This window comes from Cimex lectularius, unplaced genomic scaffold (assembly GCF_000648675.2).
Source record: "Cimex lectularius strain Harlan isolate CLEC.00 unplaced genomic scaffold, Clec_2.1 scaffold324, whole genome shotgun sequence".
Taxonomy (NCBI): Eukaryota; Metazoa; Arthropoda; class Insecta; order Hemiptera; family Cimicidae; genus Cimex; species Cimex lectularius.
The window spans coordinates 71,655-84,859 of NW_019392925.1; the positions used below are offsets into that span (position 1 = coordinate 71,655).

General features: G+C 32.8%; 1 protein-coding gene across 2 annotated transcripts in view; it reads right to left on the reverse strand.

Moving 5' to 3' along the window:
* The window catches only part of LOC106665653, a 44,623-nt gene that overhangs the window by 15,394 nt on the left and 16,024 nt on the right, over nucleotides 1-13,205 (reverse strand). The window contains exon 2 of one of the 2 annotated variants that reach the window (XM_024229331.1): nucleotides 2,340-2,486. The exons of the other annotated variant lie outside the window; for it this stretch is intronic. Within the exon in view, the coding sequence (XP_024085099.1) occupies nucleotides 2,370-2,486 (117 nt within the window). The 3' untranslated portion in view covers nucleotides 2,340-2,369. Of the gene's footprint in view, nucleotides 1-2,339; nucleotides 2,487-13,205 lie in introns of those variants that run through there. 2 annotated transcript variants of the gene reach the window in all.

Below are 13,205 nucleotides of genomic sequence, written 5' to 3' on the forward strand. Positions count from 1 at the left end.
TTGCTAAAATACCTAGCCAAAATATGTACTTATTTTTGAGATCGAGAAAATCGGCCTCTTATAAAAATACAAATTCAGTTTTCTATAACAATTTAAATTATAAACAAAATACTTGAGTATATAACGAACTTTTTTCGCAGGACTGCGGAATAAGTAACATTAACATTGGTCATTTCCAAACATCCTGATCTTCCTATTCTAGCTGTTTTGATCTGGAAGACACTAACCGGAAGTTTAATTTTATTAAGTTATTAATGGTTGGTCAGGGGTAAAAGCTGGATGAGGCAAGAAATCAAAACCAACTAGCCAGGATAGGCAGACCAGGACGATCGAAAGCGACCAAAATACAGATGGAAAAATAAATTTAAATTACACTACTAGGCTTTACAAACTTTACAAACAGTAACTTACGTACAGTACAAACTTACGAACTTTACAAACAGTCTTTATCTTGTTTTTTCTTTTGGAAAAATCTAGTACATTTAATTTATCATCAGTGAATTTTTAGCTTTATTTGTTTGTATACAAACTTCTTGTTTATCGGAATTTATTTATTACCACTTTTACATTGCATTTATTCTGTGTGGTGATTAGTGACCGTTAGTCGATAATTATTCAGAAATCGTGAGATGCGGTCTGGTGTGACGTAAGTTTCAGAAAAACATTTTCTTTATCGTGCCTACGTTTCGACCTTTATTGAGATCATCTTCAGGGCCTGGGATTTACAAACATTGTTTAAATTTAACAAATACATGTAGGATGTGGAAAAAAGTGAATTTATACAATGCAAAATATATTTTTTATATTCAATCAAAGTATTTCTAGTGAGTAGACTCGGGGTGGTTCATTTTGACACACCATATGAAAAAAATGCACCACCCTGTATGTAATATCTTTTAATTGTAAATACTATACAAATTATTCATTTATTGATGAACAAAGTACAATATTTTATTTACTATCAATATTTTAAATAACACAATTTTATTTTAATTTGCACCTTAGCCTATTTATGAATGAAATTCTGATCCAGAGACTATCTAGGAACTTTTGTATTCTGACAAATATATTTTTGTAATAACATTTAGAATAGACAATTATAAATTTTTGTATGTTATCAAACCCACTACAGTAAACTTCTGAATTTATAACTATTTTATTAGTACAATTTTAATATGATGTTTAGATTTATTTACTTATAATTTTTCCTCCTTTTTAATTTTAAATTTTTCGCTGTTCAGCTAGGATTAACATTTATGTAATATAATGTAAAAATTACCATTCGATGGTAAAAATTCTTACATTACCTGATATCGATATTTTCATTATCGTTAGTTTAATTGGTTTTAATAATTAAAAAAGGTTGGCTTTAACATTTTGGAAACTACCATATTTGATGTTTGTACTTGTATAACAATCAGGGTAGCAAATATAGATTTTTGTATTAAACTTACTTCATTGAACTTACTGTTTCTGGCTTTGTAATATTTTATAATAGCTTAACTTTTCGTTGTTTTTTAAGTAACTTGAAGTTTTTTGCTTTAGCCCCAGGTATGAGTGAAATAGTTATAAAATCTGCTGACAGTTCAAACTGCCTTTGTATACAGTGTGGGATAATTGATTGAATGCCCGAATCGTTGTATTTTCAGCTAAATAAAAAAGCCATTTTGTTCCTTTCCTCATCTGTAAAGAACCGGGATTATTGTTTAAAAAAATAATAGTACAAAGAGGGATGATATAATGCCCCCGCATCGTGACCATTCTGATGTGTTATTAGGTCCGTATAAAAACTGAGTCCAGCCTTAAATTGGTTTCACAATTCTCTGGTCGCGTTTCACAACCGCCACATCCTAATCAAATGCCAGTGTGGAAGCGCGTATCTGTCAGTTTGCTCTGGGCGTATTACTCAATCCAGTTTCCTCTTTCAGCCTCTCTGACTCTGCCCTGCCCTTTGTGCCTCTTCGCTCACAACTCGGGCGATCCCGATTCATTCCCACGACTTTATAAAAGTACGATAAGAACGATTACAGTTTGATAAAAACGGCGTTTAATACCCGAAAGAACCTCTAATTTCACTTAGAATCAAGAAACTAGATGGGTAAATTCAGTTTGGCTAACATATAACACCATACTCCCTCAGATATTGTCAAATTAAAACCACAATTATATAAAATACTAATCAGAACGATTTTAAAATTAGGATTAAACTACATAATGCCATACCTGGTCCCCAAAACTATACGTGGAGTATTTAAAAATTATTGTAGAGCTTTCGATAAATGATGAACGGCAAATAAAGAGTCTTTTATGAAAAATTCAAATGTTACCCAAGGCTTATTAATTGACCGATTAATCTTACCTCCTTAATCTTACCTTATTCTCCAAGGTGTCCCGCAAGGATCAAGCATATCGGATATGACCACCTCCGACACGATCTTTGCATTTCTAACAAAACCATATTGCGTAAATTGAAAACGGAGCAATATCTGGAAAATAAAAGTTCAAAGCTAAGTCACCTTTACATTCATCCGTGAGAAGTAACACGAAGTTTATACGAGACCGTTCAGTCATTCATTATTTAGGTTATTTGATATGAGACTTACACGAAATCCCCAGACACGACTTTAAAAAAGTTTAGTGTACATCTTAAAACTGAGAGAAAATGATAAACTTAAAGCATACACAGCTTAACATATATGTTTTAATATTAATTTATTAACTTTAATTTATTCTTAATGAAGAATATTTTTCAATCAAATGGTTTTTTTATTGTTGTGAGCCAGCCACGTAATTTCTAAGCAAAAATTATTCTTATCCCCGAGTCTACTGTCCTTCTATCAGATACTATTACAGACAAATTCAAATCAAATCTCAATATTACACAAATAAAATTTCATACGGTAGACAAATGAAAAATCAATGAATTTAATTAAGAGTGTTTTTCTATGGTTTTCTCTATTTCGTGTATAAATATTTGTAGAAATGTGAAAAAAATTAAAGTGGTTCATATCATACAAGAGGGCTTAAAATTGGGTGTCGTGGACGAGGGGTCAAAGTTCTTTATAATAACATTGACCGTTATTAAAGTTTCTTGGTACGTGTAAGGATTCGAACCCAAAAATGATAGCTTGGCAAATACAAGTCGGACGCCTTTAGTCCACTAAATGAAGAAAGTACATGAAGTACGACAGATGAATATGTAATAGAAAGTTTATTTCATTCAGGTATATTTATTTTGTTATGCCAGCTCATTGCATGCACTTTATTTCTGTTTACTATAATTTTCCTACTTATTTGTTAGTTTTCCAGATATGAACTTAAGTAGCAAAGACAATCAGTGAATAAAACTCAAATTTATAAATATTTCAATGATTTATTTTTTTACCAATTGTATTTTTCTAATTCTTTGCCATTCACCCAGACCATGAAAATGACCTGAATAAAGGTCGAAACGTCGGTAAAATAATGAAAAAGACGTTATTCTAAAATATTTTATTCTGGTCCGCTCCTCATGACTTCAACGAGCTATTGAACAATCTGTCACTAAATAAAACACATTACTATGATTTATTTTATTTGTGTTATTTTTTTATAGTGAACTGAACAAAGCTTGCACTTAATTATGAAGTGCACGAACTTAAATAGTGAAATAGAAACTTCAATAGAAATATGAACTTAACTAACCAAACATGACCTTAAGTAGCAACTTATGAAGTTAATTAGCAACATATGGACTTAATTAGCAAATTCAATCTGTGAACAAAACTCAAACTCAAATCTAAACAATATTACAATGATTTATGTTATTTTATGTCTTTTTTTATTGTGAACTATACTGAACATGTATTCAATTATGAGACAAATAACTTACGTAATAAAATAGAAACTTAAGTAGCAACGTATGAACTTAAATTCCTACTTTTATTACTTAAGTTCATGTGTTTCATAATTAAACACTCGTTTTTTAGTCCACAATAAAAAAAGTCATAAAAATAAAATAAATCCGCTTCCCCATCCTGTCACAATCATATAAAAACAGCAGAATACAAATTCTCATTTCACAAAAATTTCACACAAAACCAATATGACACCAGAAGAATAGCACCACATTTAATGTGAGTATGAAATACTTGATTCAAAATTTATATTTACATAACAAATTTTATTTTTTTCCAATTGAAATATGATTTGTTATTTACCCAGGCCCTGAAGATGACCCGAATATAGATCGAAACGTCGGCAAAATAATGAAAGGGTTATTTTCTAAACTACCTCATTCTTGACCGCTACTCACAACTTCAACAAATTATAAAATAAATCATTGTGATATTAACTAAACAAAACATATAATAATAATGGGGGGGGTTCGGTGGCCTCACCGGTTTAGGCGTTGACACGGCGCTCATCAATGAACGGTAAAGGTCCTGAGTTCGAATCCAGCGGCCCTCCACATACTTCCAAATGGGATTCTTTTCAAAAACACCGACACCCCGAGGGTTGATATAACCTCTGCTGTTGCGAACCCTCGTAAAAAATAATAATGATATTATTATTATTATTATTATTATTATTAAACACATTAATGAGACTCATTAAAAAAAAATTCTGGATTTGGCGTTTACCACCCTGAACTCAATAATGACAAAAAGAAATGTTAAGAGTCAGTTTGAAAATTAGTGCGGCTCTTCAATTAATATTGCCTGAATGCGCCAGCCGTAGGGTTGCTTAATAGTAACGGCTGTTCTGACAATATTTCGTTCAAAGAGCCGGACCATTGTATTTGATAGGTTACGTCACCCCCAGCCCTCATGGTTCCAAGCAGTTCCCATGGCTACCCATTGGTACTGAGTCACGTGTGATTCACACGTGGGGTGTCTTAGGTGAGTACTGTCTCCCCTGCTGCTTCAGCATCCCATTTCGGAAAGAAACACCCCCCCCCTTAGTCGCTAAACGATTTGTCTTTTATTAACAAACACTACTGTGAGAAGTTGTCAGCAGTTATTACCGATTTCTTGTAGCCTTTTGTCATGGTTCCAAGAGTCTTGGAAAACCTGCAGAACTGCTGGATAAAAGTTGCCCAATGCTGAACTTTTACAGTCTACAAATACAAATACATTACTTTTTGAGAAAATTTTATTACTAACCTTCGTCGTCCCTCGAAGATGATTAACGAAATTAGCCTAATGTGATCTTTATTTATGAGCAGTGCCTAAAAACTACCTATTAAGTACTTACCTTTTCCCCCGTTCAATATGTAAATTAAGGATCTGACACATTTTCTCAAATTGCATTTAATTATCTAACAAATAAAATAAATGTTTTTATTGTCAATTACTATACAAATTGTCAGGATACATCGATTAATTTTTTTAAGTAAATTTTACATATACATATGCATAATCAGATAGAATTTTTAAATTGGAGCAATTTTTATATTGGTATTTAATTGAGGTATCTTGTATTTTATGTATGCACCCTCCTTATATCCCTGACCGGCCGAGAGAGTTTCCTTCTTAAGAAATGAGAGAGTGATGACGTGTTGGTTTCCGATTTCTTTTGATCTGCACATCCTCGTCATTTAGTTCTGTCAGATGCGTTCCGGCATTTCGCCTCAGTTGGCCAGGGTGTAAGCAGGGTATGTCAAGGCAACAAAACCCACCACTGAAGAAAAGAAGAAAAAGGCGAGAAGCCGAAATGCGTCTGACAGACCACAACAACAAAGATTGGCAGTCAAAATTGATCGGCAACCACCAAACTACAGAATCAACTTCGCGCAGATCCCAAGGTTTGGTATTGACACTGTTCAAAAAAGTTTTTTTTTTTTTTTGCAAAAATTCTAGCTATTTGTCCTGGAAGGGATTAATTGAATTTTTTTCTTTCTTTTCCATATTCCATTCCAAGTTCTATACAGGGTGAATTGCTACTCGTGCTACAAACTTCTCCAGTAGATTCTTCACCCTAAAATGAACAAAAAAGTTCATATTGTCCATGGTCCGATTCTCAACCATTTCAGAGTAATTTCGCTTTTTATCGATTTTGAAAGATATCACGTCCTGGCGTCGGAAAATCGTGATATCTTTTAATCTAAACATTTCTCTGAAAATCTAATAGCACCGTTGAAATTCCCGTTAATTTTTCAATAAGAAGATGACGGTGGCAAAATGTTTGGGCTAATTTTTTGTGTTTTATTTCAGCCAGAACTACAAAAAGAGTGGAAAATTGTGTAAATCGGAAAGTGTATAAAGTAATCCAGAGTTTCTAATTTTAGTCTCAGAAGGCAGCAAATTTGAGGAAAACTACCTGATTTAATAACGCTTCCAACGCACTCGTCATTTTCTTATTTAGTGGTTGTGAGACCAAGATGTTGATGACAAAAAGAGAAAAAATGGTGGTTCAAGGATTGCTAATGTTTGAGAGTGACTTGCTACTCGTGCTACAAACTTCACCAGTAGATTCTTGACCCTAAAATGAACAAAAAAGTTCATATTGACCATGGTCCGATTCTCAACCATTTCAGAGTAATTTCGCTTTTTATCGATTTTGAAAGATATCACGTCCTGGCGTCGGAAAATCGTGATATCTTTTAATCTAAACATTTCTCTTAAAATCTATAAGCACCGTTGAAATCCCCGTTAATTTTTCAATAAGAAGATGAAGGTGGCAAAACGTTTGGGTCTTTCTTCCTTGACCTTCTAGCTGTTTGTAAACTTCTTAAGCATTACATACTAAATGGGCATTAAATTAAATTAAAAAATTTCAATGGAATTATGATTTTGATTCTCTCTAAAAATTAACGGGGATTTCAACGGTGCTTATAGATTTTAAGAGAAATGTTTAGATTAAAAGATATCACGATTTTCCGACGCCAGGACGTGATATCTTTCAAAATCGATAAAAAGCGAAATTACTCTGAAATGGTTGAGAATCGGACCATGGACAATATGAACTTTTTTGTTCATTTTAGGGTGAAGAATCTACTGGAGAAGTTTGTAGCACGAGTAGCAATTCACCCTGTATACTAATGTTATAGAATTTACTGGAGAATCATGTTTGATATGGTTGGTTTCAAATTCAATTCTTTGTGTTTTCTAGTTTTTAGGCAAAAAACCACCAAGGGGCATGACTGTCTTGGAAATATGTTATTAGCCATTTTATTTCATTGCACTTGAACCCATAATAAAACAGATGTTCATATTTGTTAACCTTTTAAAGTATAAACTAAAGTTTCAAAGCCTTAATTAAAGGGGGGTATGCCGTCGAAAGCTCGACGAAGGTACTGAGTTTTTATTTTAATTGGTTTTGAATACAAAATGTAATTAATACAATTAAATCTCCACGATGTGCCTTGGTCCTGATTTGTCTTATTTGACCGTTTTATAAGCTAATAATATTAATAAAAATAAAACATGTGAGCGAGACCCACTGAGGCGTCTTTTTGATTAATCCATTCTAGTTAGGGAGGCAGTCATACGTCAAAAAAAGTTCATGTGTGTCTACCAGCTGGGCTCACTTGGGGTCGTCGACAGTAGAAATCAAGTCGTATCTTTATTAATGTTTCAATATGAATATTGATTTTAGATTTTTCTGAGAATAGTTTAAAAAAGTCCATGTAGAGTCCTGGACGCTATTCAATTTGAACAATTATGAAAAATCTGTTTGAATAATCTTTAATTATCCAATCAATAATGTAAAGCATTTTTTGGAAGAAAAAAACTTTTATTGTGGTAATCGTATGACTGCCATTTCTAAAAAAGACACCAGGTTCAAAAATATAATCTGTTGGGTCCTTCCATCCCTTTTTCCCCATCAAGTATTTGAAGGAAACTGACTCATGAAGATTATTTTCGTCTTAGTTCTAAAGGGCGACATCGCTCCCAGTGACGCACATTAACTCCTCTTGGTGGGAATATTATTGTGTAATTCCTTTAGAAATAAATACACTTATGAAGAAATCGAGGAGGATGCCAGATATCGAAATAGTCATCTGCAATCTGGTGATTTAAATTTCTTTCTAAATCTGTAACTATCTTCTCAATTCCTTTTATAATTTAAAACATAATGATTACAATCTATTTTTAAAAAAATCATAATTTATTATATATGTGTTAGTTTTTCTTAGTGGTATCCTTTAATGATATACAATATAAGTTATATTGTTTAATATATTCCTTTCATACATTTTTTATTCGATAGTTAAATTCATTAAATAGGTTTAATTGCTTCAGGAAGGTACTCATCGGAAAAATTTCATAATGGCAAAGGCGTAAGTGATGACAGAAGCGGGCAACCGGTTGTGCTTAGTCAGTTGCAAAATTGTGACCCATTCTGTAACGAACGTGAACGTCTTTCAATTTTCTGTACGTTACACAAAGAAAATAGGTTGCACACATAAAACGGTTTCGTCCTGACGTTGTTTGCAAATATTTTCTCTTTGAAAAAGAAAAAAAAAGAGAATTCGGTCAATAATAAACAAGTAACACCGTCATTGACAAAAGCCAATTATCAAGGATTGTTTTTCAAAAGGCTGTTTAAAAAATATATAAATAAAACTGTTTAATAAATAATTGTTTAAAATTCAATGTCGACAAGATGGTTAATTGAAGTTAATTAAAAAAATTACTACCCATCACTAAAAGTTAAATCATAGTACAGCAACCAAAGAATTGTTTTAATGTTTAATAAAAGTTGAAACTTTAAGAATTAATTCAAGAATTAAATTGATGAAAAAATACTGCGTACAATTTTTTTTTTTTTTTTTGCTGGGGCTTCCGACATCTAGGTCATTTTAGCCCCCCACTAAGTCTATATTCTATATTATATATTATATACCCGTTCAAACACAACATTCATACAAATAAATACATTCATACACTTAAATACATCCATACAGTACACTCATTCCGTTTGGTCGGTGGAGTACTTGATATTCCTCCACCGACCTACACTTAAACTAAACTAGATCGGGGTCGATGGGGTACTTTTATAAATATTCCGCCATCGACCCCGAACACACACTCACTCGCTTTCATCGTTCGAGGGGCGATGATGACATTATATTCACCCTCACCCCTCGCCATTCACGCTAATAAATACATGCACCCAGACATAACATATACACACATAAGACATACTATATACAATAGAAAACCCCAATTTCCCCTAAAAAGCGGAACAGGGGACTCTGAAACTCGCTACCGTGCTCGAGGACTCTTCTTAAATCCGGCGGCGTGCCTACACGCTCTCTGTATGGAGCCAAGGCATGACACGCCTCTATTATGTGGGACACATCGAGCAACCTTTCTCTGCATAAGGGGCACCTGCGCGGGCTTTACTGCGTACAATTGGTTAACATTTCTAAAGATATCTAATGCTGATGAGTATTAAATAAATAAACGACAAACATTATTTAGCAGTAAAAAAATAATAATCCATGAAAAACTCATAATGTAAAAAATATGCATATTAACAAAAAAAGTAACTTTTTAAAATGCGTGTAAATAAAAAAATAGATTTTATTTATTCGCTAATGTAAAATAGCTCAATATTATTCTTTTTTAGTTGGTTTAATTTTTCTTAGTTGTAAACCTTTTATGAAAGTGGTTAAAGTAATATTCAAATATACATTTCGGAATCGTTAAAAATGCGTTTAAAAAATCCAGCAAAAATGCCAACATTTCAGTCTTGTTGGTATTTATGCTTTTTTTCACGTTTCCTTACGTTGTAATTAAATTGTTTTAAATATTTTCGATATTACAACACTAAAGGAATGTTGTATACCTGAAAATGTATTTAACCTTAAATAAAAAAACAGTTTAATAATAAAAAAAAAATGCACGATAAATTACATTTGCATACAGGATGGGTTTAACTTCTATTCCCCATATATATATATATTTTATTTTTTTAAATCCCGAAACACGTAAATTTTTATTTTTTGTCTAGTTTCTCACGTGCTTATAAGTTTTAATCTAAATCTCTAAGAAAACGGGATACGGATAGGAACTTAACTATTTCAAACGGCAAGACATTCATCAATTTGCATTTATTAAAGATTTTGTGACGCTGAATTCAATGGTGCAAGCGGTTTTCCATTGGGACCAACCGATCTTAAAATTATTTGCAAAAAAACAGTTTCCAAACACTGTTTTTGGAATCTCAAATGAATTTGTACAGGAAAGCAGAGGGGTGTGTGCTACAATCTAGCAAAAACAGTACAGCGGTTCAGATAACCTGGTAATATATTCTACTGGTAAAAATTGTAGAAATTATAAAGAAAGCAATTAAAAATTGGTAGAAGAAGGTTACTTAATGACTATATAAAAATAAGTTTAAAGTTTCAAACATCGACGGTTGCAGTCCTTTTTGCAAAAAGAAGACCTCACGACATGCCAGTTTTAACAATAAATCACCAACCCGTAAAGTTGACTGTCTTTATCTTGGTGTAATTTTCGACAGGTGCCTAAATTGGTAAGAACCCTCAAATATCAATGTGTAAATGCATTAAATTTTCTGAAAATGATAGGAGGTACGTCGTGGGGAGCGGACAGTACAAGTATGCTTAAAGTATATAGAAGCATAATACATCCTAGGCTCGATTACGAATGCTGCTCATACGGTTCGGCTGGTCATAGGGATCTGCGAATAATTGATACCATTCAGAACGCAGAATTGAAAATGGCCATAGGTCCCTTCAGATCAAACCCAAAATAAGTTGGAGAGCTATCAACTACATTGCAGAGCTCACAGCAATTGATAAATGTCTGAATACTGTGGCCCCACTGACTGATCTTCTAGGTGTGTGTACAGACTCGGCAGGCGAGCACCTTCTGGGAGCGTCGGGTCACTGCAAGGAACCCAGATCTAGAGGGGTGTGCGCAATGACAGTGGCATGAACACCCCTCAGATGTGTAACACCAAGTACATACAAATATGATGAATTTTAGCCTCCTGTCCGATCCCAGGGCTGTCCGGCCACCCTGGCGGCCGGCGGTATATAACCAGTTGAGGTTGATCACCTTTATAATAAAAAATTTATTTAAAAAAATTACTAAATAATAAACTTTTTCTTGTTGTTTTTCTTCTTCTTCTAATTCTTAATTAATAATCTTCTAATTAATAAAAAAATATTAATTCGATTTCATTTAAATAAAAATTTAAATGGCACGAAATTACACATCAATTTTGTAACTTCGTGCCATAAAAATATTATTCGTCCATTCAAGATCAAAAACGCCGCCCAAAATATCCATTTTTCTTCACATAAATAAAATTTGAGAATCAAAATCACTGGGTTTGGAAGGTGCTTAACTACACCAAACAAACTATGCAATAGCACAAAAATCCGGCCTCAATTTATAAGCTGGCGATGTGCAAAAGTTCAATTACTCCACCACTTATGACAAGTGGGTCGGTGTTAATCGTTTTTCTCTTAAAATGTACCCAGTTTACCAAGGTTTCGTCTGTAGATAATGGGCTCGATGAATTAACTTCGTCCGACTGCAGATTGAGGACACGGCTAGGGTCTTGACATAATTAATAATTGAAAAAAATATTTTCTGTGTAATACAAATAGGCGGTTGAATAACGTGCACTGGTAAAGCTTTTCTGAATCAACCCTCATCCAAATGAATCATACTGAGTTCAGCCCCTAAATGAGTCAGTTGTATGAGCCATACGCGGGTGCGATCAACTTGTGTATAATATGTTGACGGCGATTCGATTGAAATTGATCGTATTTGGCCTGTTGTCAGACATGTTTCGGCGTTATCTTTTCAGACAAACGACAAGTATAATGCCGACAATGGTCTGACTCCAGCCAGAGGACGTTCTATAAACATGTTGTCAACCCACATTATACTCATTCGCAAAGCAGAATAATTAAATCCTAGAGAATTTGATTATCGCATGAGAAAGTAGGAGAAAACGACCGTTTTGGAGTTCATGGGAATAAACCGGGCATTGACTTTTTGAGATATTGGATAGCTTCTTGTTGACTAATTAATCAATTTCCTTTTATGTCTCTTTATCTACGCCGTTCGAGAGAAGCCGGCGGTCAACGCGCAGAATAAATATCAAAAAAATTTAAAATTATTAATATATTAAATAAAAATTATTCAAATTGTTGTCGCCCCTTTTATTGTTTACAATTATTGTTTCGTTTTAAACAATGCAAGAATAAGAACATGCGATGCCTAGTCGGCCGTTAGGGTATTGAACCTCAGAAAATATCATGACAAAGCCTGACAACACAATAATAAACTACAAACAAAAAAATCTTTAGCTGATCTCATTTACGGATTTCACAACAGTTTATCGAGTGAACTATTTCAACACAAGGCGTCACGCAGTAATGTGGCTTGACCAGGCGGATAACTTTTAGTAATCTAATTTATAATTAGTGCTGTTTGGCAATTTTACTTTTTTTAAAATTGAGGCATGACGACGGCCTTGATTGTGTAAACTCGAAAAAATAATGGGTCGCCCACAAATAAATATAATCAAGTGGATTATTATTTCCAATATTTTTATGATCATAAACTATCTAAGATGTTCCAGAATTTATTTTTCACCCTGGACGTTAATCATTCTTTTAATTAATAAATAACATCGATAATCATTCCAAACCATATTTTCTCAGATATACAATTTCATTGTACCCTCTTTGTTGCATCATTCTTTCTGATAGAGTTTCAGTAATGATTTTTATATCAGCATTCCGTTTTTTTCTCTTTTTTGAATAAAAAAGTACATTTTTTGAAGACATACAATATGTGGCAATAATATAACGTATATATTTATTTCTGGGCTTAAAAGTTACACAAAAATAAGTGGGTAATCATTAGGAACAGGCTTTATGTGTATTCACATACTTTTTGTAAGCCTCGTACCCCGTTTTTGTAACCTTTATTTTACGTTTCATGCTATTTAGAAGTTAATAAACCGTGTTTTATATTAGACATTTGTGCATATTTGGTGCATTTCACTGATATATGGTACTCATTTACATATTTTTGATCATATACTATAAAACCAAAAACAAATTAAATGAATAATTAAAACATAATTAAAAACATAAGAAAGACTGAAAAGAACTAAAAATTTAAAATAGAAAATAAAAAATTTCGAGAATTTAAATATGTACATTATTTCAAGTAATTGTGAAGATGTTTTAAATTTTTATTTATTCAGGTTTTATTAAAAATTCC